Source organism: Anomaloglossus baeobatrachus, chromosome 5 (assembly GCF_048569485.1).
Source record: "Anomaloglossus baeobatrachus isolate aAnoBae1 chromosome 5, aAnoBae1.hap1, whole genome shotgun sequence".
Taxonomy (NCBI): domain Eukaryota; kingdom Metazoa; phylum Chordata; class Amphibia; order Anura; family Aromobatidae; genus Anomaloglossus; species Anomaloglossus baeobatrachus.
In genome coordinates this window covers 119,428,048-119,446,429 of record NC_134357.1, presented here as the reverse complement: position 1 = coordinate 119,446,429, position 18,382 = coordinate 119,428,048, and the positions used below count along the sequence as shown (strand labels likewise).

The 18,382-nt window shown below is 43.9% G+C and overlaps 1 protein-coding gene across 8 annotated transcripts in view; it reads left to right on the top strand.

The window, feature by feature from the left end:
- Positions 1 to 18,382, top strand: part of PPP3CB (protein phosphatase 3 catalytic subunit beta) — a 115,531-nt gene that overhangs the window by 53,203 nt on the left and 43,946 nt on the right. For all 8 annotated transcript variants that reach the window (XM_075348820.1, XM_075348824.1, XM_075348819.1 and 5 more), the window contains exons 4-10: positions 1,250 to 1,361; positions 4,105 to 4,250; positions 12,884 to 13,023; positions 13,107 to 13,184; positions 13,277 to 13,371; positions 13,807 to 13,932; positions 15,139 to 15,216. In XM_075348820.1, coding sequence (XP_075204935.1) covers positions 1,250 to 1,361; positions 4,105 to 4,250; positions 12,884 to 13,023; positions 13,107 to 13,184; positions 13,277 to 13,371; positions 13,807 to 13,932; positions 15,139 to 15,216 — 775 coding nt within the window. The remainder of the gene's footprint in view (positions 1 to 1,249; positions 1,362 to 4,104; positions 4,251 to 12,883; positions 13,024 to 13,106; positions 13,185 to 13,276; positions 13,372 to 13,806; positions 13,933 to 15,138; positions 15,217 to 18,382) is intronic.

Genomic DNA, 18,382 nt, shown 5'->3' with positions numbered 1-18,382 from the left:
TGTGATCCTGCGATGGCAGCACAGCCGCAGAGGACAGGGCGGGCGCTGCGGAGGAGAGGGAGGGAGTAATCTCCCAATCTCTTCAATTGTCAGCTGATGCGTATATGGCACTGCACTTCTCTGTAACACGAGTGTAGTCCGATGTTTCTCTCGCACCCATAGACTTGTATGGGTGCGAGAGAAAATTAATTGGATTCCACCCGCAGAATTGTTTTCTCGACCCAATTAGGGCTGAGAAAAAAAAAAAAATCTCTCATGGGAGCGGCCCCATAGAGTAATATGGGTCCGGGTGGAATTATATATATATATATATCTCTATCTATCTCTCTATCTATCTCTCTATCTATACACATATATATATATATATATATATATATATATATATATATATATATATATATATATATATATATATATATATATATATATATATATATATATATATATATATATATATATATATATATATATATATATATATATATATAATCTATATATATATATATATCTCTATCTCTATCACATTCCACTCGCTCACTTTTACTCGCCTTGTGTCCTTAGCCTTAAACTGAAGTTATCAAGTGAATCCTTTAAAATGCATTAAATCTTGGTTAGTCTCTGGTTCCCAAGCTACTTTACAGTAGCAGCGACAATTATAGACTTCTGAAAACTGCCCAGACTACCGTACTTTTCGGACCATAAGGCGCATCGGATTATAAGCCGCATTAGCAATGAGCGCCTGCTAAGGTGCCTAGGTTCATATATAAGGCCCACCGGATTATAAGCCGCATTAGCAATGAGCGCCTGCTAAGGTGCCTAGGTTCATATATAAGGCGCACCGGATTATAAGCCGCACTTTCGATTTCTGAGAAAATCATAGGCTTTTATGTGTACCTTATAGTCCAGTAGATATAACTGTAGGATACACTCAGCTGTGAGAAATATCGGATTGTACTTTTTTTTTTTTTTCTTTTTCATTAAAACAGGCAGGATTTGAATTGTTGAAACACAAACTAAATTACCTAAAGATGTGATACTTCTTTATTAAACAATAAATAAACTTTATTAAAAAAAAGCCCCTATAAAGTAAACCACTTTGTCACTGATTGGATTATACATTGCTGCATCCCTTGTATAGGTGGTATTGCAGGTGGTGCAGCAGCGAAGATGCCAAGTGGGCTACAGAAAAGTGTTCATAATTTTAAGGCATAAGTTAGATGCTTTACTCTCCTTTTTGTGTTCCTCACAGTGCGTGTTATATCTATGGGTCCTGAAGATTCTGTACCCCAATACGCTCTTCCTTCTGAGAGGCAATCATGAATGCAGGCACCTTACAGAATATTTCACTTTTAAACAAGAATGTAAGTAAGAAGCCCCTGCATTATGTGACTTTCTTTTGAGATTCATGCTATTAGTTTTGACCCTTAGACTTCTGCTATGAATTTGTGAAGCTTGCAAAGTCCTCTGACCAAGCACTGTTCTATTAATGATCACCTGTAACAGACTTACATTTTTAGTGTGGTTTGTTGCAGGGAGGAATAATGGCAAACACACAATTTTTTTATTGCTTAAAAAGACTTAAAAAAATCAGTTGTGTTTTTTTTTTTTTAGAATAATTTGCAGGATCTCCTACATTTTTTTTTTTTTTACCACGAGTGGCTTACTTCTGCCCAGTATCTGCTTACTGCCACCGCCTCACTTTTAAATTGAGACTGAACCAAATTTCTAGGCAGGCACAATTGCCAATGAAATATCTAGCTATATTTGGTTATCATTAAAGATTTGCCACTTGCCAACCCCTTAGATCAGCCAATCATGGGGATGCTGAGAGTCTGAATCTAATTGATCGAATATTGATTGCCTATCCTAATGTCCGAGGTAATTTCTTCAAGATTTTAATTCTGACAACACAAAATCATGGTATAGGCTGTTGACGTTGCTGGCATCCCTGCCGTCTTCTTCACTCATGCAGCATAAAAGGCATGGGATCCCAAAGCACGTTAGGACGTAATATCACTAGGTGACTACATTGCATTACCTGTTGCCTTCCATATTTTTTCCATTTAAAGCCTTCCAAGAAGTTTTTAAAAAGACTTTAATTGGAGAAATGGAAAACGCAACAATTTGTCTTCTTGATAAAGATACTATCATATAGCTTTCTATTTTCCACTTATATAAAAACGTATCTCTCTAGAAGACTCTTACACGTGTCCAGCCTGTCATTGGCTCTTAGGCTAATTTCACACCACATTTGAATCTCCTTTCAGATCTCTGTCAAGGGCTTCCGTCTATGACTTGAAGTGTGCAACTTTGGACTAACTGACAATTATTTTGCGAAAATGTTAATGATACAGCAGTTAATGCTGTTTGCAATTGATGGAAAAAAATAGGGTCAAACAGACTCAACAGTTGTATTTGGACTCCTTTTGCCTCATTGTATTGAATGACCTTTGGGGTTTCGATCTGAATCCCACTTATTGGCGTATCAGAAGGAAAAGTAATATCACCAATAGAAACAGGCAAAGGAGGAGACAAAAGTGGTGTGAAACGAGCTATAGGTTTTCCATCTGTACAGCTACATCTCTATCTTAAAGTGACTCTATCAGCCAACAATGACTGTTCAAACCAAGTACAGGCGCTCGTGCATCACGGTGCAGCCAAACCTCTATATACACATTCCCACCTGCTTGTTTTCTCTTCTACCATTATCTGGCTCCTTAAAGAAAGAGCTATCAAAGGGAATAGAGGGAAAACAAGCAGGTGAGACTGTGTATTTAAATGATTGGCCCCGAAATGATGCACCGAGCCCCTGTTTTGAACTTTCATTCTTCGCTCACAGGGTTTCTTTAAAAAAGATGGGAGTGAATCCAAACCTGGTTACATAGGTAAACTGTGAAAATATCTTATTTTGCTTAGTTTACAGTGGAACTTTGCTTAACGAGTAACCCAGTCAACCAGTATTTCGCTTAACGAGCAAAGCTTGTAAATTTGTAACTCAGTTTACGAGCAAGCTTTACCATGCAAGCAAAATACTCACCCCACTCACTTCTGGTTCCATACATCCACCGTGCTGCAACCTGCTCTTGCAGTCCGCACGCACGCACACACACATTATGCTGACCTTACCTTTCGTTCCATCGCCGGCCTCACGGTTCTTGTAGTTCGCTGATTCAGGATGTGTATCGGTAACCATCGCGACGAGGGAGGAACTTTCGCTGTCCGCAGCTACTCAAAGGCAGCGCGCTGGCCAATCAGAGGCAAGCGGCTCCTGCCTTTGACGTCAGCGCTCTGGCAGCAGAAGTTCCACCCTCGTCGCGATGGTTACTGATACACATCCTGTACCAGTGAACTGCAAGATCCAGGAGACCGGCGATGCAATGGAAGGTAAGGTGAACATAATGTGTGTGCGCGCGTGCTTGTGCATGTATGTAATGACAGAATAGGGGACCAGGATGTGACATTTAACAAGTTGTGGAACGAATTGTCTGCATTGCAATGATTTCCTATGGGAGATCTTGCTTTGCTGAACGAGTAACTTGGTTTACAAGCACACTCCCAGAACAGATTGTTCTCGTTAACCAAAGTTCCACTGTATATCTGTTCTACAAAGTGACATTAATATTGAAGTTAAAATGTAATGTGATAAGCTGATTTTTATTTTGCCCTGAGTGCTCTGTCAAATTAATACTCTGGGTAAACATGAATTTTTCAGGGATTTTTTTTTTTCTGCAATATTTAGTCACCCTACTTTTTTAAAGTTTTACTTTTCCCGGATTCCCTGCGGTCTTGTTGCCGGCCTCTTTTTCCCAGTGTCGCTTGTTCTGCCCTGCTCTGGATCATGTACAGTAACTCCTGCTGTTCAGAGGGGCATTCCACGTGATAAACATTTTTTCAAACTTTTATTAATACATAGAAAATTGTTACTGTGTCATTGGTGGATAAAGGTTAAATGAAATTATGGAGACTTCTGATTGTTCCTTTAGGCTTATTTGTGGAATTTCCATTTATTGACATGGCAACCCCTGTTCTTTTCATGATTCATGACAGAAATGATTTTGTGATTAAACTGTTTTTTTTTTTTTGTTTTTGTTTTTTTTTATTTAGGTAAAATAAAATATTCAGAAAGAGTTTATGAAGCCTGTATGGAAGCATTTGATTGTCTTCCCTTAGCTGCACTTTTAAATCAACAATTTCTTTGTGTCCATGGGGGACTATCTCCAGAAATACACACATTAGATGACATAAAAAGAGTGAGTATCTTCAGAATTCTCAAATATTATATAAGACTATAATGAATAAATGTTTTGATTTTTTTTTTTTAGTTTGCACCCAGAAATTTTCTCTTACCAGTACAGTATACTATTTTTCTTTTCTCCTTGTGTCGTCCATCAGTTCTGTAAATGTAAATTTTATTTCTATAACTGTGCTGGGTGGGCCTATGATGACTTCTAATTCTTCTTTATAATTCTGCAATTGTATAGTTCTTCTTTACAGTTACTGTATAGTATTATAGTATGGCACCTGGCAATTCAAAATGTATATAGTGTTTTTAATGGGGTTTTCTGAGAATACATTTTGCCTCTCAATCAGCTTCTAATAAGTTAAAATAATAACCCCAGGTGATGATTCTCCCTCTTCCAGTGTCCAGTGCTGTCAGCATCGCTGCAAAAACTCCCAGATAATTCAATTATAAACATAGCAAAATCTCAATGATGTTTACCTGTTTTTGCATCTTTTGCAAAATATGCGGCAACCAAAAAATGTAATTTCTTTGTCGCTCCATTGGGAGACCCAGACAATTGGGTGTATAGCTTCTGCCTCCGGAGGCCACACAAAGTATTACACTTTAAAAAGTGTAACCCCTCCCCTCTGCCTATACACCCTCCCGTGCATCACGGGCTCCTCAGTTTTATGCTTTGTGTGGAAGGAGGCACACATCCACTCATGCATTCTCATTTTAGTTATATCGGTTGGAAGAAAAGTGGGCCCCCACGGGGCCCCCGGCATGTTCCCTTCTCACCCCACTACGTCGGCGGTGCTGTTAAGGTTGAGGTACCCATTGCGGGTACAAAGGCCGGAGCCTCATGCCGTCTCCTTCACCATCCCTTAGCGGCTCTGGGAGAAGTGGGATCCTGAGCGGTCATCCATTCATTGGGACCGTGCTCCCTCCGCAGCCCCTGTGGGAATCTGTCGGACAGGAGTCTATTTATCCTCAGGGACCGGGCCCTGCATCACTAAGGTACTCTGTGTCCCCATGGGGGATGTGCATGGAGCGCCTTCATCCCGGACGCTGCAGCAGCTGCTTATTTGTGACGGCCGGCGGACTTCCGCGCCTGCTTGTCGGCCGCGGTCTTAAATTTAGTCCCCGGCTTCAATTGTGGCCTAGTAGCAAAACTCCCGCCCCCGGGCCTGTCTATCAGGGGTAAGGGCGGGACTGCCGACCTGACGTCAGATGTGAGGGCCGGAGCATCCTGGATGTTTCCTCCCCCCTCACTGATCACTGTGGGGACTCCAGATTCCCGCACTTTTCTAGCGCCGCCCACGGCCCCACTCCTCCCCAGAGAGCTCCGGCAGCCATTTTTTTGGCATTCTGCCGGTGGAGGATTTCCAGGAAAGAGCTCTGCAACGCTGGGAGACCTAAGGCAGGGAATCTGGAGGACACACGCTCCGCTTTTTAGCGGTCGGTAAGCCACACCGGTCACCCGGTGCTGGTCCCCCTAGGGTGCCGGAATAGATACTATATATTTATATATTTCTGTTTGGTCGGGCTGTATACCCTTTCCCATATACCCTCAGTGATCACTCTCCTAGGAGACAACAGCATGTCGTCCACAAGGAGCAAGGGTGCCAAGGCACAGGGTTATTTTGCGACCTGTACCTCTTGTGCGGCTATGTTACCTGCGGGTTCCACCTACCCTCACTGTGAGCAATGCTCAACCCCTGTTTTGCTTGCTCAGCCGGAGCCTCGGTCACTAGTGGGCCCCTCGGCTCAGGTAGACCCCCCTGCTCCCCCTGTCCAGGCGGCAGGGACAGAGTTTGCCGTTTTTGCTGAAAAACTCTCTGAGTCACTCTCACAATCCATGGCTCAGTCTATGGACAAATGGTCTGCCAAGCTGCTTGAAGCTTTGCAGTCCAGACCGGTCCTTACACAGGCCTCGGGCCCTGTTGGATCGTCGCCTCCAGGCCCCTCTCTGTCCGCGCCACAGCGCGTTCCCAGGGGGGGCCCTAGGTCTCATGTGGAGGACTCCTGCCCGGACCACAGTCCCAGACCGGCTAAGCGGGCCCGCTGGGAATCTTCCCCGACTTCTTCACGCTGCTCGGGTTCCCAGCTTGAGGACTCTCTGGAGGACGAGGCGGACGTAGCAGCTCAGGGCTCTGACCCTGACGTTGCTCTCAATCTTGATACACCTGAAGGGGACGCCATAGTAAATGACCTTATCTCGTCCATCAAGCAGGTGTTAGATATATTTCCCCCGCCGCCACCTGTAGAGGAGTCGACTTCTCAGCAGGAGAAACACCAGTTTCGGTTCCCTAAACGTACACTGAGTGCGTTTTTCGATCACTCTAACTTCAGAGATGCTGTCCAGAAGCCCAGAGCGGTGCCGGACAAGCGCTTTACTAAGCGCCTTACTGACACACGTTACCCCTTCCCCTCTGACGTAGTTAAGGGTTGGGCTCAATGTCCCAAGGTGGATCCCCCAGTCTCTAGATTGGCGGCTAGATCTGTGGTATCGGGTGCAGATGGCTCATCGCTAAAGGATGCCACTGACAGGCAGATAGAGCTCCTGGTGAAATCCATCTATGAAGCCACGGGCGCGTCTTTTGCCCCGGCTTTTGCAGCAGTGTGGGCACTCCAAGCTATCTCAGCTTGTCTGGCTGAGACTAATGCGGTCACACGTAATTCTGCTCCGCAGGTTGCGTCTTTGACTTCTCAGGCGTCAGCTTTTTCTTCATACGCCATGAACGCAGTTCTAGACTCTGCTAGCCGTACAGCGGTGGCATCCGCTAACTCTGTGGCAGTCCGCAGGGCCATGTGGCTGCGCGAATGGAAGACAGACTCGGCTTCCAAGAGGTTCTTAACCGGTTTGCCGTTTTCTGGCGACCGCTTGTTTGGCGAACGATTGGATGAGATTATTAAGGAATCCAAGGGAAAGGACTCCTCCTTACCCCAGTCCAAACCGAAGAGACCTCAGCAACGGAAAATACAATCGAGGTTTCGGTCCTTTCGTCCCTCCGCCAAGCCTCAATCCTCTTCGTCCAGCAGGCCGGAGAAAGGCCAGAGGAACTCCTATGCGTGGCGGGCTAAGCCGCGCCCCCAAAAGCCCGCCGGAGGCAATGCCTCCAAGGCGGCCTCTTCATGACTCTCGGCATCCCCGAACCGCATCCTCGGTCGGTGGCAGGCTCTCCCGCTTTTGCGACGCCTGGTGGCCACATGTTCAAGACCGATGGGTGAGAGACATTCTGTCTCACGGTTACAGGATAGAGTTCAGCTCTCGTCCCCCGACTCGTTTCTTCAGAACCTCTCCGCCCCCCGAGTGAGCCGATGCACTTTTTCAGGCGGTGAACGCTCTGAAGACAGAAGGAGTTGTGATCCCTGTTCCCCCCCAGGAACATGGTCGCGGCTTTTACTCCAACTTGTTTGTGGTGCCAAAGAAGGACGGCTCGTTCCGTCCCGTTCTGGACCTCAAACTGCTCAACAGACATGTGAGCACCAGACGGTTTCAGATGGAATCTCTCCGCTCGGTCATCGCTTCGATGTCACAAGGAGACTTCCTAGCATCGATCGACATCAAGGATGCTTATCTCCATGTGCCGATCACATCCGAACATCAACGTTTTTTGCGTTTCGCCATCGGGGACGAACACCTTCAGTTCGTGGCATTGCCTTTCGGCCTGGCGACAGCCCCACGGGTGTTCACCAAGGTCATGGCATCTGTTGTGGCGGTCCTACACTCTCAGGGCCACTCGGTGATTCCCTAATTAGACGATCTTCTGGTCAGGGCACCCTCTCAGATGGCGTGTCAAAACAGCCTTTCCGTCGCTCTGGCGACTCTCCAGCAGTTCGGGTGGATCATCAACTTCCCAAAATCCAAGTTGACACCGACCCAATCACTGACGTACCTTGGGATGGAGTTTCATACTCAGTCAGCGGTAGTCATGCTACCGCTGGACAAACAGCTTTCGCTGCAGGCAGGGGTGCAATCTCTTCTTCGGGGTCAGTCACACCCCTTGAGGCGCCTCATGCACTTCCTGGGGAAGATGGTGGCAGCGATGGAGGCAGTGCCCTTCGCGCAATTCCATCTGCGGCCACTCCAGTGGGACATTCTCCGCAAATGGGACAGGAGGTCGACTTTCCTCGACAGGAACGTCTCTCTTTCCCTTGCAACCAAGACGTCACTTCAGTGGTGGCTCCTTCCCAACTCTCTGTCGCAGGGAAAATCCTTCCTACCCCCAACCTGGGCTGTGGTCACCACGGACGCGAGCCTGTCAGGGTGGGGGGCGGTTTTTTCTCCACCACAGGGCTCAGGGAACCTGGACTCCGATAGTCATCCCTTCAGATCAATATTCTGGAGATAAGGGCAGTGTATCTAGCCCTATTGGCCTTTCATCGGTGGCTGGAGGGCAGGCAGATCCGGATCCAGTGGGACAACGCCACTGCCGTCGCATACATCAACCACCAAGGCGGCACTCGCAGTCGTCAAGCCTTCCAGGAAGTCCGGCGGATTCTGCAGTGGGTGGAAGCCACAGCTTCCACCATCTCCGCAGTTCACATCCCGGGCGTAGAAAACTGGGAAGCAGATTTTCTCAGTCGTCAGGGCATGGACGCGGGGGAATGGTCTCTTCACCCAGACGTGTTTCGAGAGATCTGTCGCCGCTGGGGAACGCCGGACGTCGATCTCATGGCGTCACGGCACAACAACAAAGTCCCGGCATTCATGGCCCGGTCTCAAGATCACAGAGCTCTGGCGGCGGACGCATTAGTTCAGGATTGGTCGCAGTTTCGACTGCCTTATGTATTTCCTCCTCTGGCGATGCTGCCCAGAGTGCTGCGCAAAATCAGGTCCGACTGTCGTCGCGCCATTCTCGTCGCTCCAGATTGGCCGAGGCGGTCGTGGTACCCGGATCTGTGGCATCTCACGGTGGGTCAACCGTGGGTGCTCCCAGACCGCCCAGACTTGCTGTCACAAGGGCCGTTTTTCCACCTCAATTCTGTGGCCCTCAACCTGACTGTGTGGCCATTGAGTCCTGGCTCCTAGCGTCTTCAGGGTTATCTCAAGATGTCATTGCCACCATGAGACAGGCCAGGAAACCAACGTCCGCCAAGATCTATCACAGGTCTTGGAGGATCTTCTTATCCTGGTGCTCTGATAAGGGTTTTACTCCCTGGCCTTTTGCCTTACCCACTTTTCTTTCATTCCTTCAATCCGGAATGGACAAGGGGTTGTCTCTCGGCTCTCTCAAGGGACAAGTATCGGCGCTATCCGTATTTTTTCAAAAGCGTCTAGCCAGGCTTCCGCAGGTCCGCACGTTCCTGCAGGGAGTTTGCCACATAGTCCCACCTTACAAGCGTCCGCTGGAACCCTGGGACCTTAACAGGGTGCTAACGGCTCTTCAGAAACCACCTTTCGAGCCGCTGCGGGATGTCTCTTTATCACGTCTTTCGCAGAAGGTGGCATTTCTAGTGGCAGTTACATCGCTCCGTAGAGTGTCGGAGCTGGCAGCGCTGTCATGCAAAGCCCCCTTCCTGGTTTTTCACCAGGATAAGGTGGTTCTGCGTCCTGTTCCGGAATTTCTCCCTAAGGTGGTATCTCCTTTTCATCTCAATCGGGATGTCTCCTTACCTTCATTTTGCCCTAATCCAATTCACCAATGTGAAAAGGATTTGCACTCACTAGATCTGGTGAGAGCACTCCGGCTCTACGTGTCTCGCACGGCGCCCCTGCGCCGTTCTGATGCGCTCTTTGTCCTTGTCGCTGGCCAGCGTAAGGGTTCGCAGGCTTCCAAGTCAACCTTGGCTCGGTGGATCAAGGAACCGATTCTTGAAGCCTACCATTCTTCTGGGCTTCCGCTTCCTTTGGGGCTGAAAGCCCATTCTACCAGAGCCGTGGGTGCGTCCTGGGCATTGCGGCACCGGGCTACGGCTCAGCAGGTGTGTCAGGCAGCTACCTGGTCTAGTCTGCACACTTTCACGAAACACTATCAGGTGCATACCTATGCTTTGGCAGACGCCAGTCTAGGTAGGCGAGTCCTTCAGGCGGCGGTTGCCCACCTGTAAGAGGGGGTCGTTTTCGGCTCTTTTTATCGAGGTATTCTTTTACCCACCCAGGGACTGCTTTTGGACGTCCCAATTGTCTGGGTCTTCCAATGGAGCGACAAAGAAGAAGGGAATTTTGTTTACTTACCGTAAATTCCTTTTCTTCTAGCTCCTATTTGGAGACCCAGCACCCGCCCCTGTTCCCTTCCGGCTGTTTGTTCTTTTGTGTACACATGTTGTTCATGTTGAATGGTTCTTTTGGTTCATGGTTTTCAGTTCTCCGAACATCCTTCGGATTGAATTTACCTTAGACCAATTTATAAGTTTCCTCCTTCCTGCTTTTGCACCAAAACTGAGGAGCCCGTGAGGCACGGGAGGGTGTATAGACAGAGGGGAGGGGTTACACTTTTAAAGTGTAATACTTTGTGTGGCCTCCGGAGGCAGAAGCTATACACCCAATTGTCTGGGTCTCCCAATAGGAGCTAGAAGAAAAGGAATTTACGGTAAGTAAACAAAATTCCCTTCTTTGGCGTTTGGAATTTTTTTGCCGGTATGCTTTTTGCCGATCAGATAAATTGATTTTATATTTTGATAGAGCGGGCATTTCTGATCGCGGTGATATCAAATGTGTGTATATTTTTTGTTTTGTTAACCCTTTTAATTTTCAATGGGACAAATGGGGGGTGATTTGAACTTTTAGGTTTTTTTTTTTTTTTTTTAAACAACTTTTTTTTATTTTTTTTTTATTTTATTTGTCCCCCTAGGGGGCAGTCTGATGTGCTCTACAGAAAGGAACAAGCAATCTGAGATCTGCAGAAAAGTTGTTTTACTCTCAAACAGGACACTGTGGGTGTAAGACTCATAATAGCTACAGGTGTCATCACATGAACCTGTGCTACCATTGCAACCATCAGATCCATGTGATCACATCTCGTGATTTCCGATGGTGCTGGGTAAGTGAATACTTACCGCGGCGCGCTGTTTCATCTCACTGTCACATTTTGACAGCGAGATGCAAGGGGTTAACAGGCACGAGTGGAAAGCAGATCCACTCGTGCCTGATAGCAGCACATGTCAGCTGTTCAAATCAGCTGACATGTGCAGGGATCGCTGCCGACTGCCTGCAGCAGCCGAAGGGGATTAACCTGACTCGATCCATGTGTCGTGAAGAGGTTAATGAGAGAGATGACAGTTGTTTTTTTTAAGAGTCTATGCAGGAAGGAGGAGATCTTCCCCGATCTCCTCCCTCCTCACTGCACCTCCCTTCTAATAGAATTTTATAAAAACCAACTGCCATCTCCTATCTCAGTCATATAATACAGTATCCATACACTGAATACAGATCTTACTTTATAATTGAGAATTTTGAGAATGAAAGCTCCGTTCCGGAAGAGAGAAGTAAATGTCTGATAAGATAAATTACAAAGCTGCTTGTTTTCATGTGTACAATCAATTTATGAAATTAGAAAAAATAAATGATAGTCACGCTTTAACTATATTTGCACAATTAAGAAAAAAAAAAAAAAGCTTGTTTTCCAAAATTGCTTGGTCAGTCTATCTTGGAGTTATATCCTTTTTTGTAGGTGCAGCTGTCCGAGGGCTGCTGGTTTTTTTTTTTTTTTTTTTTTTTTTTTTTTTTTGGTGGTGCATATAATATTTGGTCGCCAATTATTCTATTTTTTTTTTTTTTCTTTCTCCTAAATTATGCTGGTAGAGTAAATAAGAGCAAAGCAAATTTTGGCATTTGTTTTAATATATATTTTTTCTTCTTGCTGCATTTAGCATAAAGGGTTAAATGTTGCCATAACTACAGTCCCGAGTCATTTGTGATTTTGCTATACCAATATTTTGCACCTCTATTGATTCTATAAATTTTTTCTATAAAACGGCACACATTTTATTTTTGTGGGGTTTTTTTTTTCCCCTCTAAATTGCAGTGTATTGTGCATGTCAGTGTGATGCTGACAGAGGCTGCGAGGTTCACTATGGTGGTCCTCTGTGCCATTTGTTTAGTCTTTGAATGCCATAGCAAGCTTTTGACCCCCTGCAATTGCTTTGAGCCAGTGATGCCGTGGTCAGCATTGCCAGGATTGGTGTTGTTTGATCACGAGTCCAAAGGAATAGAGCATTATTTCAGAACAGCCACTAAACACAATGATAGAGCGATTATGTCCTGCACATTTTTGTTTTTTACGTCCAGCCAATGCTGTAGATTTTTCCAGCTCATTGATAGGTGTGACGGGTGTCTTCCCATCCCTACTTTATTCCGCACACCAATCTGATATTTTTGACCTTCTGATGGGTCGTCAATATCCGTGCACTGGAAAACCCCCTTGAGGAGTTATCTGACAACTTCTGTCATCTTTCCAGTCATACAGGTTGTACTAATCTAATAGTAAGCACTATTATGGTTGCCAATATAAACGGACCTTTCTGCAGCACAATAGTAAAGTCCTGGTGATGACAAAACATTTCGGCCACATACCCACTGCCCTGCTTTCAGCTTTTATTTACCCCAAGCCCTGTAATATTGATTGAATGTATGCCTTTTATTAAAATGTTCCTTGCAGACTCATTGACTCGTTTGTTCAGCAGTATTGTAACAAACATGCTCTAATCTGCTTGTAGTTAGACAGGTTCAAGGAACCTCCAGCATTTGGTCCCATGTGTGACTTGTTGTGGTCGGACCCTTCCGAAGATTTTGGTAACGAGAAGTCGCAAGAACACTTCAGTCATAACACAGTCAGGGGATGCTCCTACTTCTATAGGTACGTCACCATTTTATAATATCTAAAGGCGACGTAATTTGGACTGAACCTCATTGGATTCTTTATATTCTGATTGCTTTCAGTTACCCAGCTGTTTGTGAGTTTTTGCTGACTAACAACCTGCTGTCAATCATACGAGCGCACGAAGCACAAGATGCTGGGTAAGACTATGAAGTGTGTGCCTGTTGTTTTTTGTTTGCAGTTCTTGCTAGATCTTGTTATATATTATTTATTTATTTTTTTGTTTCTGCAGTTATCGAATGTACAGAAAAAGTCAAACGACGGGGTTTCCTTCTTTAATAACGATATTTTCAGCTCCTAACTACTTAGATGTCTATAATAATAAAGGTATGCAATGCATTTTCTGTATTCAATGTGCAATTTTGAGGGGAAAAGTGATACTTCATAATTATCGGTGCAAGTGACTCTCCTAGATGTCACTTACATCCAGCGTTATGGATCTAGTGACATTTAATTAAAGAGGTTGCTCACTACATGGACAATCCTTTTTATATGAAGCAGTCCCTTTAATAAAATACAAACAAACTCCTCCTCTCCTCCCATACAGGCGCTGCTCCAGCAAATCTTTCTCCTGATTGTCATGTCGCTATTGAGCTCCTGTGTGCGAACGTCCTAGAGGGGCTACTTTAATTTATAAAATTGTTTTCCAGGTAGTGGACAACCCCTTTAAAACGCTTTCTACTACTCATTGGTCATGTGAAATAATTCTTTCTAGTTACTTTTAGGTTATTGCCTCTAATGATTTCCCCACTCTCATTACAGCTGCTGTATTAAAATATGAAAATAATGTGATGAATATCCGACAGTTCAACTGCTCCCCGCACCCGTACTGGCTTCCCAACTTCATGGACGTCTTCACTTGGTCTTTGCCATTTGTCGGTGAAAAAGGTAGAACATTGATTTCTGCATTTTAAAAAGACGCCTATATTGTATAGGAGGATGTTTATTATGCTTGGGTGAAAAATTTCCATCGATGTATACATCACATATCTAATTCTTTCAATCCATCTTTATCGGCTTTTATATACTCACCATTTATTTAATTCTGGCGGATACTATGACTTGTTTACCCTGAATAATCTTCATGTTTATTTTATTTTGATGGCAAGCAAAGCAGTTGCAGCATGTCCCTTTACTGGAAAAAGTTTGTATTAAAGACACGAGGTATTCGCTATTTAGAATGACTTTCAGATGTGGGATACCATGCTGCCAAAAGATAAAGACTTGTAACAATATATATACATATAATATTATGTAATATAGTGTATATCTCAAACAGGACCCAGCAGCTCTCCTGACATCTGTTTTATGAAGTACATTAAAGGGAACCTGTAATCCAAGTTGGACGCAGGCTGCGGTGTCTGAGAGAGAACCTACGTTGAATAGCCAGCTGTGGACTGTGTCTTGGATAACTAGTCCAAGAGGCAGGTCGCTGGCGACTTGTGCTCTACACTGACAGGTCTCCCCCTATACACATGTATACGGAGAGAACTGACAGTCTAAAGGGTGCTTTACACGCTGCGACATCACTAGCGATCTCGTTAACGATGTTACACGCCAGATTGCAGATGTGATCTGCTGAGATCACACATGTGACCGGCGCTATAAAATGACCTACGTGCGATCTCAACAGATCACATCTGCGATCTGGCGTGTCACATCGTTAACGAGATCACTAGCGATGTCGCAGTGTGTAAAGCACCCTTAAGTGAGTGAGGCGGGGAAGCCACGGGGAATTGCCTCAGACTATTAATCTGAGACGCATAGTCGACAGCTGGCTTCTCAAAGTGTGTTTTCTCTGAAGAACAGCAGCATTTCTGAGTGAAACACACATGGCTTTATTATTCACAGCCATGATTCAGGCAGCGTGAATCTGATGACAGATTCCCTTTCATTATACTATTCAGTCTGCTTTTTAGTATAAAATAGACATGAAATTGTTTCATGTAACAGTCTTCTTTTATTTTGTAGTGATCTGTAATGATCGTGACACTAATCCTAATTTTTGCGGAGAATTTTGCAATGTTTGTACATTGTATTTAAAGGCTATAGTTACTTTTTTTGTCCAATTATGTTTTTTTTCTCTTTAAACAGTAACAGAGATGCTTGTAAATGTCTTGAGTATTTGTTCAGATGATGAGTTAATGACTGAAGGCGAAGACCAATTTGACGGTAGGAACTTTGTAATATTCCTAGTTGCTCGTTCTTTTTATAGAGCCAATCTGTGCATGTGTGCAACTCCTCACCATATTAAACTGTGCCATGAACCAAAGGGCAGCATCATAAACCATTTTATTGAAAGTGACAATTAGCATTTTTCTGGTACTATTATAGTTGGGATTTTTCTGGAGCCAAGGTTTCAATTTAAAAGAAAAAATTGTTTTGATTTTATTAAATATTTTTATTTAAATCTAAGTGAGAATAGCGTCACACTGTTCTCCTTACATTGGGAAAAGACCGTTGAAAGCAATTTCCAAATGTTAACTTGTCATTCAGTTATATCTGAATATCACCACATTGGGAGTGTGAGAGCTGAGAACTTACATGGGAATGTGGGGAAAGCCCATGATGGCAAACTCTCTGGCAATAAATAAAATATAAATATAAATATATATATATATATATATATATATATATATATATATATATATATATATATATATATAATGTTTGTATGCCTGATGTATGTAGCTCATGATTATGTTGTGAGGGTGGACTGCAAGATTACTATGTAACAGGTTGAATCTAGCTATGGAGAATTCTGGATTTTTCTGAAGTTCTCTGGTTTGAATGTGATCATTGGATCCTTTATTGGCATGTTTTTTGTTACTGACTGGGATTAAGAACTCATACCCCCTTCTGTCCTTCTTTTTTTTTTTTTTTTTTGTAGACTGGCTATCTCTAGGATGCTGCCTAGCTTTCTTATTGGCTGAGATTGGAATTAAAGGGAGCCTGTCTAGTTTCATATATGAGAGGGTTTATCTGTTGGTTAATAACATCAAAAAGATGCTGGTGGACACGCGGGAGAAAAATAACTTTATTCTTCCTTGTAACTGCCAGCTTTCAGTCATGCAAGCGTGCCACTCGCAGATATGAAGCTACTACTTTTCCTTATTGACATTCACATGTAATGAACACCACTAGAAAAACTATGTTGTAAAGGGAAGGCGGCTGTAGGCATGCCTTGACACTTTGACTGACAGCTGATTCTGTACTGATGCACTGCACAGTGATTTGACTGGCTTGTCTGACTGAAAGACAGCTGACTGCAGCAGGAGCCTCTCCCGTCTGCTCTGTCTGCACAAGTATATATAGATGTGACAGCCTCAGCTCTTCAGTGAGGAATTGTAATATGAAATTAACCCCTATGTTAGCCACATGATTTCTACAAAACTGTTAACATCAAGGACATGGAAAAAATCCTCCAGACTGCTAATTACTATGGGCAGATATATAAATTTCCCAGCTCTTGCCACTCCCCATGTGTAATCTTCTTTATGACAAAATGACCTTTCATTTGTTTTGCCGTCTACTTTGTATTGTTACTTGAAACATTATTTAAAGTGTAATTGTGGTTTTAATTTTTATTTTATCCATAGTACACATGTTAATAAGCAACTTTTTCATATATCTTATCAGACAAATCTGCTTCTTTCTCTGCCAGAAGTGATCAGTCATTATCAAAATTCTCAATCCAGAGGTAAATGCTACATTCAGTTAAGACTTTCCCATTACTGAGCTAAATGGCAGCTGTTACTGATGAGATTCTATGTAGATAGAAGAGGGAGGGGCGGAGCTCGGCCTCTAGAGCCTCCCTCTGCCTCTAGCTCCTCCCACTATGTTTTATCCTGTTTCTAGCACCTCCTGCTGACTTTAGCTCCCCCCTGCCTCTAGCGCCTCAATCTGTCATAAGCTCCTCCCTCGTTCCGTCGTCGAATCTCATCAGTAATAGCTCAATCTCCTATCTCAGTAATGAGAAAGTCTTCACTGAACACAGATTTTACCTCTAAATGAAGTTTAATAATGACTGATCAGTTCTGGCAGAGAAAGAAGAAAATTAGTCTGATAAGAAATATTACAAAGTTGCTTATTTTTGTGTATACTATTGATTCATGAAATAAAAATTAAAGCGACGGTTACACTTTGTCTTGTTAGAAGCAGAAAATAATTTCAAGAAGTTCTAGTGGTGAACAATGAACCCAAATGTTAAAAGCTAGGTCTATCACTGATGATTTCCTTTTGTAATGTAGATAAAATGAGAATCCAATCAGTACAAAACATGCTTTTATACCATTGCACCATTGCATCGGATGTACAAGTTTCGTCAACTAAAAGGTCTTCTGCTATTGTCGCTTCTGGCTGTTCTGCCGAGATGAAGCTTTTGAGTTTCCTCTTGGATGTATGTAGGAAATAATGGCAACAAACTGGAAGTGCCATGTTGCTTATTTTGTCAAGTGCCTCTCAGCCAGTACAACTAAAAATTGGTGTTCTTTATTATTTTTATTGATTCCCATTCTAGTTCCTTTTTGCATCACTGCAGATAAAAAACCCCCAAACAATAAAATGGTCTTCAGGAGTGATTTATGTGGTTTCTAAAATCAAATTGTATTTGTTTACCACTGACGCATGGATTCATATGCACGACAGCGCCAGAAACTTCAATAGTGGAGTTGTTTCTTCCCCTTTAAAGGGAACCTTTTATGTTGAATATATAGAACCATGAAAATGTATTCCGTCCCTGGGAACTTTCACTTTTTCACATTACACCCACAAACTTTAATGTATCTTATTTGGATTTTATGTGATAGAACACAAAATAGCAAGTACCGTATTTTTCGGACTATAAGACACACCTGACCATAAGATGCACCCTGGTTTTAGAGCAGGAAAATAGGAAAATAAAATTTTAACCAAAAAATATGGTCTTGACACACTGTTATGGGGCGAGGATCTGCTGCTGACACTGTTATGGGGGTAATGTCCCCAAATTCTCTACTAAGGTACCCCATTCTGATGAGGATCCTCCTGCCTTGTATATGATCCTGCTCATATACCCCCCCATCCTGCTAATAATATACCCCCCATCCATCCTGCTCATGATATACCCCCCATCCATCCTGCTCATGATATACCCCCCATCCATCCTGCTCATGATATACCCCCATCCATCCTGCTCATGATATACCCCCATCCATCCTGCTCATGATATACCCCCATCCATCCTGCTCATGATATACCCCCATCCATCCTGCTCATGATATACCCCCATCCATCCTGCTCATGATATGCCCCCATCCATCCTGCTCATGATATGCCCCCATCCATCCTGCTCATGATA